This window comes from Penicillium solitum (assembly GCF_028829755.1).
Source record: "Penicillium solitum strain IBT 25940 chromosome Unknown utg000001l_segment0_segment0, whole genome shotgun sequence".
Classification (NCBI taxonomy): Eukaryota; Fungi; Ascomycota; class Eurotiomycetes; order Eurotiales; family Aspergillaceae; genus Penicillium; species Penicillium solitum.
In genome coordinates, this window is record NW_027072121.1 from 312,201 (window position 1) to 329,499 (window position 17,299).

Sequence of the window (17,299 nt, forward strand, 5' to 3'; positions counted from 1 at the left end):
TATTTTCCTCGGTGAGATTGAGATCCGAGAAGTTTGAACTGGACGACCGCACCGATGGAATTGACCACCGGCCTACCCGGACCATGCTTCAATCTCTAGTACTCTCCCATGATCACATACGAGGATCTCTATGGCCCCGAAAAGGGGCCTAGATCTATATCACGCAGCAAGGGCTTTTCCATTTAGCCCTTCGTGGGAATCTGAGGCCGTGTTTACCACGAAGGGTGAGACTGGAATTATAACTCCATGTACAGTGTCTTTTTAGATGTCTTTTTAGATGTATGAATCCCTGTCTAAAACTATTAACCACAAACTGCTTGTTGGACACTAAAAAGGACATACGTACAAAGCAGTTTAACTAGAAATGTTTATTAAAATTAATTATCATGCTATACTAACTTAGTGAATCACATACAAAGCCGATTTTGTGCTTGCAATACCAGCCAATAAGACCGAAGACCGCACTGCGCTAGCATATATACGACTCCCCCGCCCTAGATGTCTTGGAATGTTTGGCCAGTTTCAATGTCAGCACCAGGTCAAATCCGAATCACATCCTCCTATACTCAGACCTTTCCACGAATCAAATCGGAGTGCATGTTAGACATGTCACAGTCGTTGAGCTCGGCCCCACGCTTGAAGCCGGATGTTCGCCTCGCACAGGCTGTGTCACAGTTCGAAGCCGAACTGTCCAATGAGCAAAAAGCAAGTTTCCGTGCCTGGAGAACTAAATCAATTGAATCCCCACCTGGTATTCAAGATGTCATGCAACTTACCGCGGAGATTGATCGCGTCTCAGAAAAGAGACGCCGGTGCCTGGGACCGCGACTTATGAACGTCCTACAAGCTACCCAGCAATTCGCTGCTTTGGGGGATATTATAGTCGGCGGATCTCAAAATCTACTTGCATGCGGTGTCTGGTCAGTAGTGCGAATTTCGCTCCTACTAGTCCTCGATTTCTCCTCCTATCTGGAACAATTATCGAAGATATTCATGACCGCTGGCCGTCTTGCCCCGCGCTACGAAAAGATGGCCTTGCTTTATCCTCGGTCAAAGGATTTGCAATTTTGTCTTTGTGAATATTTCATTTTGATTGTACGCCTTTGCCATGAAATGACTAGTTTTACACGCAAGTCAGTTTTCGGGAAATTGACCTCCGCGCTTGGTGACTCGGATCTGAAGGCATATCAATCAGAGCTGGAGTCCTGGGGAAAGACAATCAAAGCCGAAGTAAGCTTCTTGATGGCGAAGGGAATTGAGGACGAAGCCGAACACAATTCCCGATTCAGATCAGTTTCATCGATATTCCAGAAATCAACTGCATATCAGCAAGCGATTCAAACGAAGCAGCGGGTACTGGATTTCTGCTCCCAGTACGATTGCACCGTCTCGTGGAAGCAGGCTCGGAAATCTGGAAACACTAATCTGTTTCGAGAGAGTCCCAAATATCAAAACTGGAAAGGTATGCCAGTCTCTTCCACTCTTGTCTACACTGGGAAGTTGGGCTCCGGAAAGTCAGTTCTACTCGCCAATATAGTGGACGATCTCCACATACGGAATGAACTGGCCCATGTGGCATATTTCTTTTGTCGACATGACGTCTCCGAGAGTCTCAAAGCGCGGGAGGTGATAGGATCCTTGGCTCGCCAGTTATTATACCATATATCAGACTTCACGACTGCCGCAGAATACTTGGACATAACGCATCAAATTGAACCCATGGAAAGACTAATGGGACTTCTTTCAAGCTCTCTTGCTCCACTTCGGCTAATTAGGCGGTTCTTCCTTGTTATTGATGGGTTGGACGAGCTCGACGTGCATCAAAAAGATATCCTGATCCAACAACTATCAGATCTTCAAAGTGAAACACTTGCAATACTACTCTGCATTTCGCTTCGTGACGATCCAAATGAGAACCCCCTCAAGACTAACTTCGCGCGACTTGCTGCGCCGGTTGTCACAGCAATTCCAAACAATACACCCGACATCGAGGATTTCATCGAGACAGAGTTGGAAAGTCGCATCAAATCAGGAAAGCTCACAATTGGCAGCCCGCTTTTGATCCTAGAAATCCAAGATGCTCTGTTGAAAGGATCACAAGGGATGTTCCTCTGGGTAGCTCTCCAAATCGAGTCATTGTGCACCATGGAAAGTGATGAAGAGATCCGTCAAGCTCTCGCAGACCTACCGAAAGATCTTTCGGCGACATTCTCTCGAACATTACGGTCAAAATCCCAAAGCACACGCCAAAAAGAGATATTTGCCATTCTGACTGTGGCACAAAGCCCGCTCACTCTCCAGCAACTGCGCGAGGCATTATGTGTGGTGCCGGGTGATTTGAACTGGAATCCGGATAGACTTCTCAACAATATGCACAACACGCTAGCTTCCTGTGGGAGTCTTGTCGCCATTGATGAGGAAGAGCTTACTATACATCTTGTCCACCACAGTGTAAAACAGTTCCTCCTTGGTGAATTCAAATATTCGACCGAAACACTAGTCAATGTTGATGACGCTCATCAAATGATGGCAAGCATCATTCTCACTTACCTCAACTACGGCGTGTTCGAAACTCGAGTTTCGAAGACCGTAATACCTCAGCTAGAGACTGGGTCGGTTCCCTCCGAGGTGATCCTCTCAACACTCAAGTCATCAACTGGTGTCCGGAAAATGGCAATCAAACTCCTTAGATCCCACAAAGGGTCTGGCTTTGATATTGGAAATACCATCGCAGAGACAAAATTCCAGAATCAGTCTACAGAAGAGCAGTTCTACTTCCGCAAATATGCAGTGTCATTCTGGCTATACCATGCCGTCCACGCCTTCGACCTCCCCGAAGCCATGCACAGGTTATTACTGAGACTCTTAGATCGAAGGGTACCCTTGGGCCTCAACATAAATGACGAAGATATCGACAAACTACTGTCGTGGTCGGCAAAAAAGAAACAATATGCATCTTCGATCACGATGTTGCTTGGTTCTGGAACCATGACATCAACAGAACGAGATATGACTCTAGATGCACTGCATATTGCTGCGGGCGAAGGACACCATGCCATGATCCATGTCCTGTTAGAGCGTGCAAAGATGAATGACATGATGATGTTCGAGGGGTCCCACCCCCAGAAACTACATCTATCCGCTCAAAATGACCATGAGTTGACAGAACAACAGTCACTTGATTCAAGCATTGTCGATGTCAATTCAAGGGATTCCCTGAGTTGGACTCCTTTGCATCGAGCCGCGATGAATGGACACTCTTCGACCGTGATCCTTCTACTTACAGTCGACAACGCCAATCCTACAACACCCGATATAATGGGACTCACCCCCTTTGCACCTGGCTAGCATGAATGGACATTTTGCTACCATCGAGGCACTCCTTGATCACGGGAATGCAGGCCCGCATGCTACTGATAATGAGAGCCGAACTCCGGGTGACCTTGCTTTGGAAAAGCTCGATGAAGAAACCATTTCCAAGCTAGATCCCCGGCTTTTCGGTTCCTCGAGAGAAATAATTGATGTTGCCTCCGCCGCAGGACAGACCTGTTAGCCCATTTGGTTGATTGTATTAATAATTCGAAGAGATGAATGCACACCAGTCCCTCATCCAGACTTCAGCGCAATAAAAATCTTCAAATATTCTCACGAGGCTATTGATTTTCTCATTGCACATATTAGTCTCTCGAACATAGTATCATGAATTATGCGGTGTCCCGGCCCAACATTGTCAATATCGAACAATAACACAATGATGTAGCCAAGACCTTTTGTAAGATGCTAGAATGAAAAGAAACAGGTCTATGTCATCGATGCCTGGAAACAACCAAGTCGTGCAGACAAAAAAAAAGGAAAAGCCATGAAGCGCCAGGACCAGCCAGGAAGAAAAGCAGGTGGAAAAAAGAAAACAGTCAAGAAATGCTCCAATGAGGGCGTAAACACATCATAGCCCTCCAACGCAACACAAATTTTGATGTCCCATTTACATCTGTCGCAATCCCTCTGCAAGACGCCGCTTGCCGAACTCCCAGGCGTTCATTAGACCCTGTTCCGTAAGATCGATATTCTTCATGTTGGGTGCATCTGCAGCCGGTGCGCGGCTTACACGCGAAGCGATCATGACGGGGTCTGTCTCGAGGATGATTCCGTCGTCGATGGTCTCGTCAATGGTCAGGGAGACGAGGTCGTAGTTCTCGACGATAGTGCGCTTGTCGGTTGCGCCCCTGATGAACGATATTGTTAGCACCGGTCGACAAAATTCCCCGTTAGGATCAAAACATAACATACTTGAATAAGATTCCCAGAGCATCCCGTAGTGACAGTACAACATTGTAGAGCAGCACCTCGTTCTCGTCGGCGCTTCCAACAACGTAAATCATGACGTCGCTCTCCATCTTGAAGACCACAATGCGGTTATCGTAAAGGATCACATCGCTTGCGGACTTGTTGGTCTTCTCGAGGAGACCCTTCTCAAAAGCACGCTGCTCCTTCACAGTGGGGTAGGGGTTGGCACCGGGGTAGTCAGTTGAGTTCGGTGCAGCGCCGGCGGGGGGGTGTGGTGCTGAGAAGTACTTTGCGTAGATGCGCGAGCCATCGTCCGCGGACATAACAAGGACCGCATTGACGGAGAAGAGGGAGAGAGAGCCGGTCATGGTGATTATTGTGGTGGGGAGCAATTGGGGAAATACTGTCCTTGTGATTGTTGATGCTCTCAACCGCCAATCTGGCCGGACGCGGAGACGCACTAATGTTGTTCCGTCCGAGCTCCATATACTATGCGGGTGAACTGGAGACCAACAGTGTACGTGATTAGGAATAAATTCATGCATATTTGTTTCTAACTTGGTGCTAGTACGCAGTCAGCTTCGGTTTATTTGTTCTCTAGTCGTTTGCTGTATTGTGAGCGTAATAGAGGCAAATTGACATATATGGAGATATAACCAGCCATTTGTTGGCCTTTGGCCTCAATTGAAATACTACAATACTGGAATAAGATATACACCTCAAGATTTGGGGATATGACATAAAATGAGTGGAAAGACATCATCGTGAAGGAGACATGGGGAATAATATATATATCAAGATAAACAAATAAACCGTGATGTATCAGACTCCCTTCGAAACCACATCGCATGGGGAAACATCGTGATCAGATCGCGTCAAAGGAAAAATGAGAAATCGGGGACCTTGAAATACAGGCGAACATTTCGAGACATGAGATTGCATTATGTGCATCATAGGGAGGGTATGGGTATGTTAAAATATGGTCAAAGACCAGTTTAAGATCACATCAAATCATACTGCCCGGAAAACAAGGCTTACTGCGGCGGCGCAGGTTCATCGGTGCTGGGGCGATTCAACCACGGGATCCAGCTCGCGCGGTTCGCCTTCTTGCGTGCCGCTTCCTCCTCCTCCTTGATTCTAGCGGTTTCGCTGACAAGGCGTAGAGGGCGCAATTTGTCCTGCTGCATCACCGCTCCAGTGTAATTGTTCATGCCGCTACTGGATCGAGGAGGGCTGGAGGTAGCGCCGGTAGAGGCTGTATCTCCGTGGGGATCACTTGTGACACTAGGGGAGCTGCTGCGACCAAACCGCTCAGGTTGGCTGGACATAGACGGTGCGCGGCTCATGCTGGATATATAGCTGGCAGCTCCAGAGAACATGCTCTGGCGCGATCCAGGGCCCATTGCAGTTGGGCTGATGGGTCCGCCCGAGTTGCGTCCGCCGCGGTACATGTGACCAACGACACTCGCGGCATTTGGGTCGACTTGTTCCGAGCGGCTGCGACGGTGGGTAGCTCTCACAGACTGCGTACGGAATGGAATGCTTGGCGCAGTGTTAGGGTTCTCATTGGGGTTGTTCCCAGATGGTTGCGGCGGAGGCAGCATGCTGGTTGGACGCGACCGAGGTTGGGTTGAAGGGCGGGAAGTTGGAGCACCGACAACCGACTTCGCTCGTTGTAGGAGACTTTGTGACGAACCGTCATCTTTCTCCGGTGGGGTTGGGGGGAGCTCCTTTTCACTGCCCGCGGTCTTCGTAGTAGAGGTTTCGTCATTCGAGTCCAGGATGTGCTCAAATCCATCATGCATAAGCAGTCTGCTGATAATACGCTCTATATAGAGTGTCAAGGCTTTGTTCTGATCTTTGAGAGCCTTCACCTCTCCGTCCGGTTGAGCGGCATCGGTTTCGGGCGACTCATCCACAGATTCAAGCTCATCGGCTAAGGACCCCAGACCACCTGCTGACTCCTTTGTGGGGTTGGCATCTCGCATGAATTCGCCCTTGGCAAAGTCTCCGGTCAGGGTCTTCTCGCTGAGAAGAAGTTGATAACTTTCATTGTCTTCCATCAAGCGAGCGTTGGCCACGCGGGCCTCGAGCAAGTCTTTTTCTAGTTCTCGCTGACGGCCACCGCCGGCGTTCTCCATCTCAACAAGTTTGATCTGTGATTCGGCCAGTTCGAGGCGTAATGACTCGATGAGTTTGTCTTTCTGGAGGAGAAGTGTAGAGTTGTTGCGGGACGGGCTGCGCTCGATGTGGGAGGAGGGCGCAAATTGGCCATCCACGTCCGGGGAAGATCGATTGCGGAAGCTCGCTACACAGGAGGTCAGACTTTGGATATAATCAGCGGCGGATGTAGGAGTATGGGTGTCTTACAAGATCGGGAGACCTGGCTGCGATCCCCATCTGCATTCATGCGGTCCTTCTGTGCCACCGAGTCCTTCAAGCGTTGAATAGTCGCCTGCATTTCTTCCTCCCGGCTAGTCTGCTGTTCTTTCTCTTGGAGCATCGCATTCCGCTCCGACTCGTGGTTCTGTTCTAGATCCCGGATCTGACGACCCTGGTCCCGAATATCACTGTTAAGGGCCTCAATCCGACTATCACGTTCATGCGCCTGATCCTCCAACTTGGTTTGTTCACTGATCGCTTCATCGAGGCGCATTTGCAGAACGCCGAGCTGTTTTTGGTATTGTTCGGAGGCATTTTCGGCTTTCTGGAGTTGTGCCCGCAGTTCCTCGATGAGGGCAGCATTCTGAGCCCGCGCCTCTTCTTCAGAGGGGTCGTTGGAAACTCGTGGAACGTTTGACATGCTGAGGTTGGAACGGCCAGGTTTTCTTGCAGCTGCGCGCGCGGAGACAGGAGTTGTACCTCTTAAGGAGGGGGTGCGGTTGAGACCGTTGGTTGCGCTGGGCGAGCGTGCATGCCCTCGTGTGGACCCGTTGTTGGAGTGCGGATCTGCGGTCGATGATTTGCTGGAACTGCCGGGAGTTCCAGGCTTTCGAGGCGTTGCTGACATGGTGAAGGGCGCCGAGTCCAACGCTGGCGAGTGTATAAGAAAAATAAAATGTATATAGCCCCCTATTCTGCTTCAATTGGGGAAGGGAAAAGAAGATTCCAGGGTTGCAAGTGTAATTAAGAGCGGTCAAAACTGAGTGGACACCTTGTGGAGAGCGCTTGTATGGGAAGCCCGAGGGCCAGGAATGTAGTTGAAAGCTGTCACAGGTTGATTGCGTGCCACATGGTTGATCGGAGTTGGAGATTCATCGGAAACAATGGCATGAAAGTCGGAATGAGAGAGAAATTGAGGAAAAGTGATGGTTGCAGACCTTAAATCAAAGTTGTCTTGTTAGGGAATGCGGATCCCCTTACTGTATTCTAAAAATACGCAACGGCTTTGGGGGCTGGAGCAATACGAGAGAGTAAGGACTTTCTAGAGGAAAAGAGAAAAGCAAGAGGGTGTTACTGAAATAAGGAGATTATGAGACTTGAATTTATTATTTCACAATTAATCTACCTACTATAGGGGATAGCCTGTTGATATGGCATGAGCCCATGAAAGAACCAATACAAGCGCATTGGGCCGTTTCTGAAAAGGAGATTGATGCCTCAGGCATTACACGCGGAATAATGTACTTCCTTCTCCACACTTAATTGAGATCTCCATACTGTACTCCGTACGCTCTGCATCCACTTCAATCCAGGTTACAGAGCACTTACATTGCAATTGTACTTTACGGAGTATACTCCTGAGCGTCCTCAATAACCTGAAACCTAACTTGGGCCTCCAACACGCATATCCCGACATTACATCTCTGTCATCAGGCATGGCGGCCCAACAGGTGATACCACGTCAATTACAAAAGCTCACTCTATCAATGAAGTCCATCAATATTACCTAAATGTTACACATATTATGAAAACTGCGCACTCACGCAAGGCAAAGTTGGTTGTTGTCGCTGCTAACAGTCCCAGTTCGAGTACTCCGTACGCGTACGGATGCATGCAGTGCTCGCCAAGACCCTAGGGCATCATCTCTCGGGCAACCACTTGAGTCACCTTTGTTATCGCGCCAAAATCGGAACAACGTGGACTAATAACGACAATGGATAACACATCAAGTTGGGTACCACTTGCGCCACCACCAATCGAATTCTTGTGACTCAGATATCCTCTGGCACCGTTTAAGTGGACTAAGGGGAGAGCAGGGATGACAACGATGGATCGAGCTCTGCGTAGAGAGGATCTCATTGACTCTCTCTCGAGTAGAACCATGGACTGATCTCGAGGGTACGTATGGAATTCTCTATAGAGCACCGGGTTATACAAAGAAACTGAACAACATGACCCATCCACCTCTTAGGCCCCTCGGTCCCTAGAGGTTGGTAGGATTGATCAAACCCATGGATATATTACAGATATTATTTATCTTTAAGATTAATGATAAGAAAACACGTATGGGCGTACGCAATCGACTTTTCCAAGATTCCAAGGTTAGAACATAGCAACCTTCATTCAATCTCATCTTACCTGTGTTCTTTTATAGGTACCGACGGTAACCGCACTACTACCTTCTAATTCCAAGAAGCACTGATTCCTAATGAGAAATGAGGCACTAAATATTGAAACCCCTGCCATAGGGGTCGGGTGACCCACAAATCGGTATTTAAGGTCCAGGCTATTCCCGAGGTGCTCCCAGAAGGCCCGCTTTAGGCCTGAGGTCGACCTTGATTTTGTGTATGGAGAAAGCCAAAGATCTAACAAATAGACACTGGAATACATTTCTAAACAACTGTGTCCTTGACTTGGTCAACATCAGCACCCCATGGCACATTCCCCACGAATGCCTTGTGGTTCTGGTTGCCTGGCTGCTCGGCATCAAAGTCCAAACGGTCAGGGATCTTCAACCCAGCCGGGAAATGGTACCTCACAAACCATGTCGACACCCCGTCTCGGTACAGCCAAGGGTCCTCTGTCCGTCGCTGCCATATTTCCAGTTTCGTCCTTAGATCCTCAAGCACAGCAGCATGTTCCGGGTCCTTGACAAGGTTGTTCACTTCATTTGGATCGTTCTCCAGATCATACAGCTCTTCTGGTGCACGGAAAAAGTAATCCTTGAGCTTTCTCTCGCCGATCATAATCTCACTATCTGATGAGTTCCGAATATCTTCCCAAGAAAGAGACCCATAAATATCAGCCGCAAATGGGAAGTCCAGGCGCCATGCGAGATTTCGGTGGTATTTGTATCGTCGATCCCGAATGAATCTCGTCGGCCAGTAGTTCGTCACTTCGTGGAAAGTGTGCGACCCGAATACTTGGTTCCACGCTGATGGTTTGGCATTGGTTCCAAGTATAGGAAGCAGCGAGTTCCCAAGGCGCTTCTTCGCCGGGTCTACTACGCCCGGATGTCCAACGTAGTCAAGCAGAGTGGGGAGGATATCGACGTATGAGACCATGTCAGAGTTGACCGCGGGCTTCAGCTTTGGATGTTTGATAATAAGAGGCAAGCGCACTCCTGCATCGAAGAGGGTTGTTTTAGAGTTGATAAAAGGTGGGCCGTTGTCGCTGATGAAGATGACGAGAGTTGACTCAGCCAAGCCAGAGTCTTCGAGAGCCTTCAAAACAAACCCGATGCCCTGGTCAAGGCGGTGAATTGAGTTATAATACTCAGCCAACTCGAACCGAGCACCGGGAGAGCCATTAATAAAGGACGGAATCTCAACAGCATCACTGGTATAAGTGCCCTTCGTGATTCGAGGGTCGTATTCTTGGTCGTTGCCGAATCCACCACGTGTACGATCGCGATGCGGATCATGGAAACCAATGGTCAAGAAGAAAGGCCTTTCATCTACCAGAGACTCTTGGAAGAAGTCATTGGCTTGATCAGCGATCACAGCCACATCCCTTGTTTCGCTCTCTTTGGCGACCTCCCAGGGATAGACTGGCGCGGGCCCGACGTGGATCTTTCCCAGAATACCAGTCCGATATCCGCTTTGATTTAGCAGCTGTGGTGCAGTTTCCACATGATCAAAAGTGACGAAATGATGGCGGTGACTGGCAAGTCCATACTGACCGTTCTGGTGGGTGTGCAGGCCTGTATAGATCACGGAGCGGCTACCGCTGCAGGACGCGGTGCTTGCAAAGGCATAATCAAATTTAGTACCTTCTGAAGCGAGGTTGTCGAGATTGGGTGTCTTGATAGTCGATGCCCCGTAACAACCAAGTTGCTTACCGAGATCATCGGCGACCATCAACAGCACATTCTTTCTGCTCGACATGATGACTCGGTAGCTTCGAGTAAAGATTTTCTGAGCTTGGTTTGGTGAGGACTTGAAGAAAGAAAACCCACCGATTGGAAAGATATGTTCTTATTGTATGTCCTGTGTTATTGGTGGATTTACGCCATTTGGAACTAGCTCCTCTTAGGCTTGCTGTGAGCGCCATCTGACAGCAAGATGATGTGCTTGCTTGTAAATTTTCAACTACAACGCCACTAATGCTTAGTCCCTTGAAGTCTTTGATCAAATATTGATTAAAAATGTTGCCATCTGCAAAAGTCTTTGGCAATCATACCGAGGTCCCATGAACGAACCCACTTTCTTCATAGAGATATACTATCCTACGACAGCTTCGTGATAAATCCCGCATAGACTGGTGTTATCGGACTGAATTATTACAGTGGATTTGTCTCATTTATTAGTCGCCAATCGTGATACTAGTGGATGGAGGAATTATGGCGTCTTTTATTAAAGATATTGATCAAAGGGACTGAAGACCCTATACAACGCAATTGTATCAGAAACAATATAGCTATTATAACTAGCTCCCTAACTAGAAATACAATAAGATAGAACCAAGAGTGAAGGGAAATTGAATTGCACATTTTCATCACTCCACGATGAAGTTCACCGGTTTGCTCTTGCTTCCCTTGTTGCGTATCACCGCGGGCCAGCTTATTGGCCCCGTTGGTCCAACAACCGACCTTCAAGATAAAACATTCGAGTGCAACATTCTTGATTATGGCGCTGTAGCTGATAACAAGACTGACATCTCCACTGCACTGGAGACGACTTTCTCGGACTGTGTTCGCAAACATCCGGGTAGCCGACTCATTGTCCCCGAAGGAGAGTATCTCATCGAGCGAGGTGTAACTCTCATCAATGGCACCAATTGGGCATTCCAGTTGGATGGGCTGATTACAGCTGCATATGGCGGCGATTGGAATATTGCGCGTGAGTTGCTACTCCAAGGATTTGCAGGCACAGAGATCATCAATGCAACCATCAATGGGGAGGGTGATAATAAATTCTTATTAGATGTGCTCGTCATTGTCAATGGTGAGTTCACATTCCCAACCACTTTGTTTTGGGGCTCTATATTGACAAAATAGCTGTGGATTTCGAGTTCTATTCTTCCAATGGCAAAGGTGCCTTCCAAGGACAGGGTTATCTCTACCGGAACCTTGGAAAGTAAGTTATGGACCATTTCTATCATTTCTGTGAGATCTGTAAAATTAACACATCGAATTCTAGCACGGATCGCCCGCGCCTGGTGCGTTTGATCTCTCCGACCAACGCCTCCGTCCATGACTTGATTCTAGTCGACAGCCCCAAGTTCCACATCATCTTGGACTTTGCCATTAATGTTGAAGCCTACCATTTGACCATCCGGGGAGGAAACCTGGGTAGCTACGATGGCATTGATGCCATCGGAACCAACTATTGGATCCACGACAATGAGGTATGCATCTCAAGTCGGGATTTTCATGTTTTGTCCAAACTAACACATATTGTAGGTTACCAATCGCGACGAGTGTGTTTCAGTCAAGAGTCCTTCTCACCATGCCTTGGTTGAGAACCTGGTGTGCAATCAGGCAGGTTCTGGTATATCCATTGGTAGTCTGAATTCGTCTGCCGAAATCTCAAATATTGTCAGTTCCAATCACATGGGGATATCCCATCGAGTGACTAACATTTCAGTAGGAAGCACGCAACATCAGCATTATCCAAGGTAACAACATCGCTTTCATCAAAACATACCCTGGTGGATCCGGCTATGTTACAAACATCACTTTTACGAATTTCCGCTCTTTGGGAAGTCTCTATGGCTTGGATATCAACCAATACTGGCAGAATACCTTTGAGCCCGACACTGGTGCTGTTGCATTGAGCAACCTGGTTTTCCGAAACTTCTCCGGTAGGTCATTGTCAAATTTTATATCTAACAATATTCTAACAATATTTATCAGGCTCTGTTGCCGATGGAGTCAAGCGCCCTCCCCTTTACCTCGTCGCGAATGACCTCTCATTTGCTACCAATGTCACTGTCGAGGATTTCTCAGTGTGGACAGAATCGGGTACTACGGTTGTAAACAAGATCAGCAACATCTTTGGCACTGGAGATGGCAGCTACGGGCCAAGCAATGGTATCAAGTCTCTCGGCGCGGGAGAATCCCCTTCGCCTTATTCCAGTACCTACACCATTACAGCATCCCCAACTGGCTGGAAGGCCCCCGCGACTCCCACTTGGGCTGTGCCTAGTACAGGTTATGGAAGTAAGCTTTTTGCCCAGTTCTTTTCTTGTTCTTTTTCTATCAGATAGCTAATTTTTTTCTACAGCGGCATCTCCCATTCCGGTCTATAGTCCAGCTCCTCTGTGGCGCCCAGGTGGTGTGGATTATGATTTGCATTACTGGGGAAGTTTCTAAATGACAGGTTATCATTGAGCAATGCTATTATAGGCTTATTGAGAGGACATTCTCTGGCGTCGCAGGGATGTTTGGTATGCATGAGGTGGTTGGTAGAAGTTGGAGGATGTTGCAGGGGTTAGATTTAGTCGAATGCATGTGCAAGAGGAGAAAATCTGATGTTGCACTTATCCGTATCAAAAAGAAAATATTCTTTCAAGACCTCACGAGACTTTTTTTTATTTATTCTTTTTTTCCTACATTGTTTTGTAACGAAAGAGCCCAATATCTGCATAGATCAAGAAACGCTGTCATCCCCAGCCCTTCAACCACGTATTTCTAAGCCTTCCACAATATAGCGAAGCTTGCTAAAGCTAAGACCCCTTCAAATGGCATTAGTAGAGCAATACTTTAACGCCAGCGCTTGTTGCCATATGGTAAATTAACCGGTGAGGTGAAGGTCTGGTGAACAAGACTTGAGAGCGCCGATATTGATGGTGGCGTTAGGACCCTCAGTTCTCATAGAAATCAAGAAGTTAGATATATTATTGTAAGACAGTATTTTCCACCAATCTAAGCAAATACAATCCAAAATGGGCATTGCTCATTGAGTTGATTGGGCAAAGACTGATGCAATCAGGCGCGAGCATGGCGCAAAAACCGGCTAATTGGCAAGGCTTGTGTTCATTCACCAAGACATCTTATCTTTGACTCACGCCGTTAAATATTTGCTTGGTACTTGGCAGCCAGGCGTTCTTTAGATCGTTATAGCGTTCTTTTCAAATACTAGGATAATTCGCCATCTCTCCATTAGGATCTCATCCGTTCACTGGCGTGGATGGCATCATGCAGATACTTGAGCACGAATTTTGTGCGACCTTTCACGCTGGATCGAACTGATATTGCTACTCATTTCATTTGATATATAAAGTGTTCGATCTCAATAACAATGGATAGCATTCAACCCAGTGCCGAAGTTGCAATTTCGCATCCCTGCTTGTCTTGTCCTTAATTTTGGCCCGTACACCCAGGATAGCCATGGCATCGACACTTTCCAAGGATCTTGGATCGGATTCTGAGCCTCAGAACGACAGTCATCAACACAAAGATGGTTCTGTGGTAACAACCCTTGCCGAACCAGAGGAGGAACGGGAGTCCCTGTCGCTGTTTGGTGCGCTTTTCTCTCGGAAACGAAAGGTCGACCCGGACTCTATTGCGACAGTTCGAAGTGTGTTTGATGATCCCCAGTTGGCGCAATTTTACCAGCCTTGCGCGGAGTACGAGAATCTACACAGATTCGATCCGGACGAAAGATGGACTCACCGTGAGGAAGTCTCGGTGCGCCGCAAGACCGATTGGAAGATTCTCTTGTGGATCCTTATCATGTTCTTTGGTCTCAATCTCGATCGAGGAAATCTGGGAAGTGCCGCGGCTGATAACCTACTCGACGATCTGAAAATCACCACCAACGACTACAACAACGCGCAAAACATGTATCGTGTCGGCTTCCTTATTGCTGAGATCCCGTCTCAGATGCTTGGAAAGCGATTGGGACCAGATCGTTGGATTCCCTTTCAGATCATCTTGTGGAGTCTAGCATCCGGTGGCCAGTTCTTTATGCAGGGTCGCTCGGGCTTCTTCGCTTGCCGCTTCTTTATTGGCCTGTTCATGGGTGGCTTCATCCCAGATTCAATCTTGTACCTTTCGTACTTCTACACCAAAAACGAAATGCCATTCCGTCTTGCATTGTTTTGGTTCACTGATTCCATGTCAGGTGTGGTTGCCTCATTTATCGCTTATGGTGTTCTGCACATGCGCGGTGTGGATGGCCGCGAAGGTTGGCGATGGCTGTTCCTCATCGAGGCACTCATTAGTCTCGTGATAGGATTCCTCAGTTTCTTATTCTTGGTACCGGGTCCTACCCAGACAAAGACTTGGTGGAACCCCAAGGGATACTTCACCGAAAAAGAAGAGAAGATCATTGTGAATAAGGTGTTGCGGGATGACCCGTCCAAGGGCGACATGCACAATCGCCAGGCCCTTTCTCTCAAAATGTTCTGGCAAAGTTTGATGGACTATGACCTGTGGCCGATTTACATCATTGGAATGATTTTCGAAATACCGAGCTCTCCACCGAAGAGCTATCTGACGCTTTCACTCAAAGGGATTGGATTTAGCACCTTCGAGACTACTTTGTTGACAATTCCTGTCACTGTTTTCGCCGCCATTAATTTGCTTCTTATAACCGAGTTGTCCGAGCGTTTGCATCAAGTCTCCCTCATCGGTCTTCTCAGTCAGATATGGACTTTCCCACTTCTCATCGTCCTTTACACCTCGGTTGGATCGCTGTCACACTGGAGCATGTATGCGGTTTCTTTCATTCTTGTCGGTTGGCCAAACCCGCAAGCAACACATGTTGGCTGGTGCTCACGCATCAGTAATACTGTGCGAACTCGAAGTATCAGTGCGGCGCTTTTCAATGTGACCATCCAACTTTCCGGAATTGCATCCTCCAACATCTACCGCGCAGATGATAAGCCAAACTACCGTCGTGGAAACGGTCAACTCATCGCTGTCAACGTCGCTACTATGGTTGCCTATATTCTGGCAAAGGTATACTACACGCGCAGGAACAAATGGAAGAAGGCTCAATGGGACAAGTTCACCCCAGAGGAGAAGGCAACTTATCTGAGCACTACTACCGATGAAGGAAACAAGCGATTGGACTTCCAGTTCTATAGCTGAGCACCATTCCTATGTGATATTTGCTACATCTATCTGTATTTAGGATTAGACCTCATTGGGGTGTTTTATTCTGTTCTCGTCATATTTAATATATCAGGGAGGAGGGGGCCTCTTTCTCGGAATCAAAAGGATCTTCGTATAGTATTCCAAGTTTGGCTATGTTGCAAATCTACGTAAAGATTCCCGATCATCTATGCCTCATTCCTGCTATCAAGGAGAGGATCTCGCTCTGATAACCCTGACTTATTCTCTGCAACTCGCTCCCGATACAGAACAAAGTGTTGAAAGATAAAGATGAGATCGAATAGGACGGTAATGTTTCCGAGCAGTAGTTTGGCGATGTTGCCGACGGCGCCCGACCAGTCCCCTTGCATCGAAGAGTCCAGCACCAGCTGTATCAGTGACAGAATCGCACCGGACAGGTCTAGCAGAATTGCCATGATGGAAAATCCCTCTGTTGACTGCCGCCGATAATTCATCGCCGCCTGGGGTGTGTATTTGACGGCTGTCAGGAACACCTTGATCATGCCGACCACATAGACCTTACGCGAATATTTCAATCAGTATAAGTTGACTAGTAAATGAGTTCATCCGTCGCATTGTCCTCTTACCACATCAATCCATTCCCATGATGCCGACCCCAAAACGCAAAGAATGGCCAGGGGGACCACCCCCAGACAGCCCCAGAAAACTACGAGAGGCAAGGTACTCGGCCGCTGCAGCTTGGAATCAAAGTTCCATAACCGCGCACAGAGAAATTGGCTATAGATCCAGTAACATATCAGCCCCCCGTGCAGGGCGTAGACAAAATCATTCCATTGGACATTCGGTTCAGGGCTCTGCGGATGTCGCTGGGCATACTGGGCGCGCACGACCGGCGAAAAGAGGAAGCAGGCATTGGATACGGTGTATGCGGACAATCCGAGCACGTTGAGAAGAGCAAAATCAATGGAAAAGCCGTCTGTCGAGCGGCGGCGGTGGTTGTATAGGACTTGCGGGTAGAATGACAGCGACCATAAGATGAAATAAGCCCACCCTAGGATTTGAGAGATGCTTTCTGTCCAGGTTGCATTCATCATGGAGATGGAGTTGAATTCAACAAGGACAAAAATTGATCTCGATGGAAATTGAAGATCGTCTGATTCCCAGGTCTCGGAATAAACGCCGGAGTTCGGGATATCCGGAGTTCAGCCTCAGCAATCCTCAGCGAGTCTCAACGGTGATCTATGGATGATATTAACAGGATGACCAAGCATCGACATGCAAGTTGGAAGAATGATGATGGCAGAGGTTTTTACTATGTATCCAGTAACTCGAATGGGCGGTTGCTCTCCCTAGCTTTCTATACCATTAACAATAGCGGCAATATGTGTAAATTGCTCTCTTCTTTTGTGATTCTAACTATTGCCAATCTACATATATGGGTATTGTGTGCCAGAAATTTCCTCGAGGTAATATCCATGGATAGGAATGGTTTTCAAGGTGTCTGGAGGTGATAGTAGTATGTAACTAACTACATACAGTGTAATCAACATGTCATATACGGGCAGGACATGCATCTCCCAATTCATTAAGCCCTATAACCTTTTTTTT

General features: G+C 47.7%; 8 protein-coding genes across 8 annotated transcripts; 4 read left to right on the forward strand and 4 right to left on the reverse strand.

The window, feature by feature from the left end:
• Positions 1-606: 606 nt before the first annotated feature.
• On the forward strand, positions 607-3,348 carry N7455_000123 (uncharacterized protein; the record flags this gene model as incomplete). The annotated part of the gene is made up of 1 exon (XM_040960757.2): positions 607-3,348. One exon carries the CDS (start codon positions 607-609, stop codon positions 3,346-3,348), a length of 2,742 nt encoding a protein of 913 aa, XP_040808808.2.
• A 1-nt stretch (position 3,349) lies between these two features.
• N7455_000124 (uncharacterized protein) lies at positions 3,350-3,553 on the forward strand (the record flags this gene model as incomplete). Its single annotated transcript, XM_065603735.1, has 1 exon — positions 3,350-3,553. One exon carries the CDS (start codon positions 3,350-3,352, stop codon positions 3,551-3,553), a length of 204 nt encoding a protein of 67 aa, XP_065462226.1.
• A 429-nt stretch (positions 3,554-3,982) lies between these two features.
• N7455_000125 (coatomer subunit zeta) lies at positions 3,983-4,652 on the reverse strand (the record flags this gene model as incomplete). The annotated part of the gene is made up of 2 exons (XM_040960813.2): positions 3,983-4,223; positions 4,288-4,652. 2 exons carry the CDS (start codon positions 4,650-4,652, stop codon positions 3,983-3,985), a joined length of 606 nt encoding a protein of 201 aa, XP_040808760.1.
• A 666-nt stretch (positions 4,653-5,318) lies between these two features.
• Positions 5,319-7,294, reverse strand: N7455_000126 (uncharacterized protein; the record flags this gene model as incomplete). The annotated part of the gene is made up of 2 exons (XM_040960746.2): positions 5,319-6,592; positions 6,655-7,294. The coding sequence occupies 2 exons, from the start codon at positions 7,292-7,294 to the stop codon at positions 5,319-5,321; spliced, it is 1,914 nt and encodes a 637-aa protein (XP_040808779.2).
• A 1,765-nt stretch (positions 7,295-9,059) lies between these two features.
• Positions 9,060-10,553, reverse strand: N7455_000127 (sulfatase family protein; the record flags this gene model as incomplete). Its single annotated transcript, XM_040960784.2, has 1 exon — positions 9,060-10,553. The coding sequence occupies one exon, from the start codon at positions 10,551-10,553 to the stop codon at positions 9,060-9,062; it is 1,494 nt and encodes a 497-aa protein (XP_040808796.2).
• Positions 10,554-11,173: 620 nt separating this feature from the next.
• On the forward strand, positions 11,174-12,982 carry N7455_000128 (putative rhamnogalacturonase; the record flags this gene model as incomplete). The annotated part of the gene is made up of 7 exons (XM_040960767.2): positions 11,174-11,612; positions 11,666-11,744; positions 11,808-12,015; positions 12,071-12,205; positions 12,258-12,471; positions 12,524-12,829; positions 12,894-12,982. The coding sequence occupies 7 exons, from the start codon at positions 11,174-11,176 to the stop codon at positions 12,980-12,982; spliced, it is 1,470 nt and encodes a 489-aa protein (XP_040808801.2).
• Positions 12,983-13,999: 1,017 nt separating this feature from the next.
• N7455_000129 (putative MFS transporter) lies at positions 14,000-15,706 on the forward strand (the record flags this gene model as incomplete). Its single annotated transcript, XM_040960796.2, has 1 exon — positions 14,000-15,706. One exon carries the CDS (start codon positions 14,000-14,002, stop codon positions 15,704-15,706), a length of 1,707 nt encoding a protein of 568 aa, XP_040808795.2.
• A 191-nt stretch (positions 15,707-15,897) lies between these two features.
• N7455_000130 (putative L-cystine transporter) lies at positions 15,898-16,785 on the reverse strand (the record flags this gene model as incomplete). Its single annotated transcript, XM_040960778.2, has 2 exons — positions 15,898-16,248; positions 16,318-16,785. 2 exons carry the CDS (start codon positions 16,783-16,785, stop codon positions 15,898-15,900), a joined length of 819 nt encoding a protein of 272 aa, XP_040808758.2.
• Between the last annotated feature and the right edge of the window lie 514 nt (positions 16,786-17,299).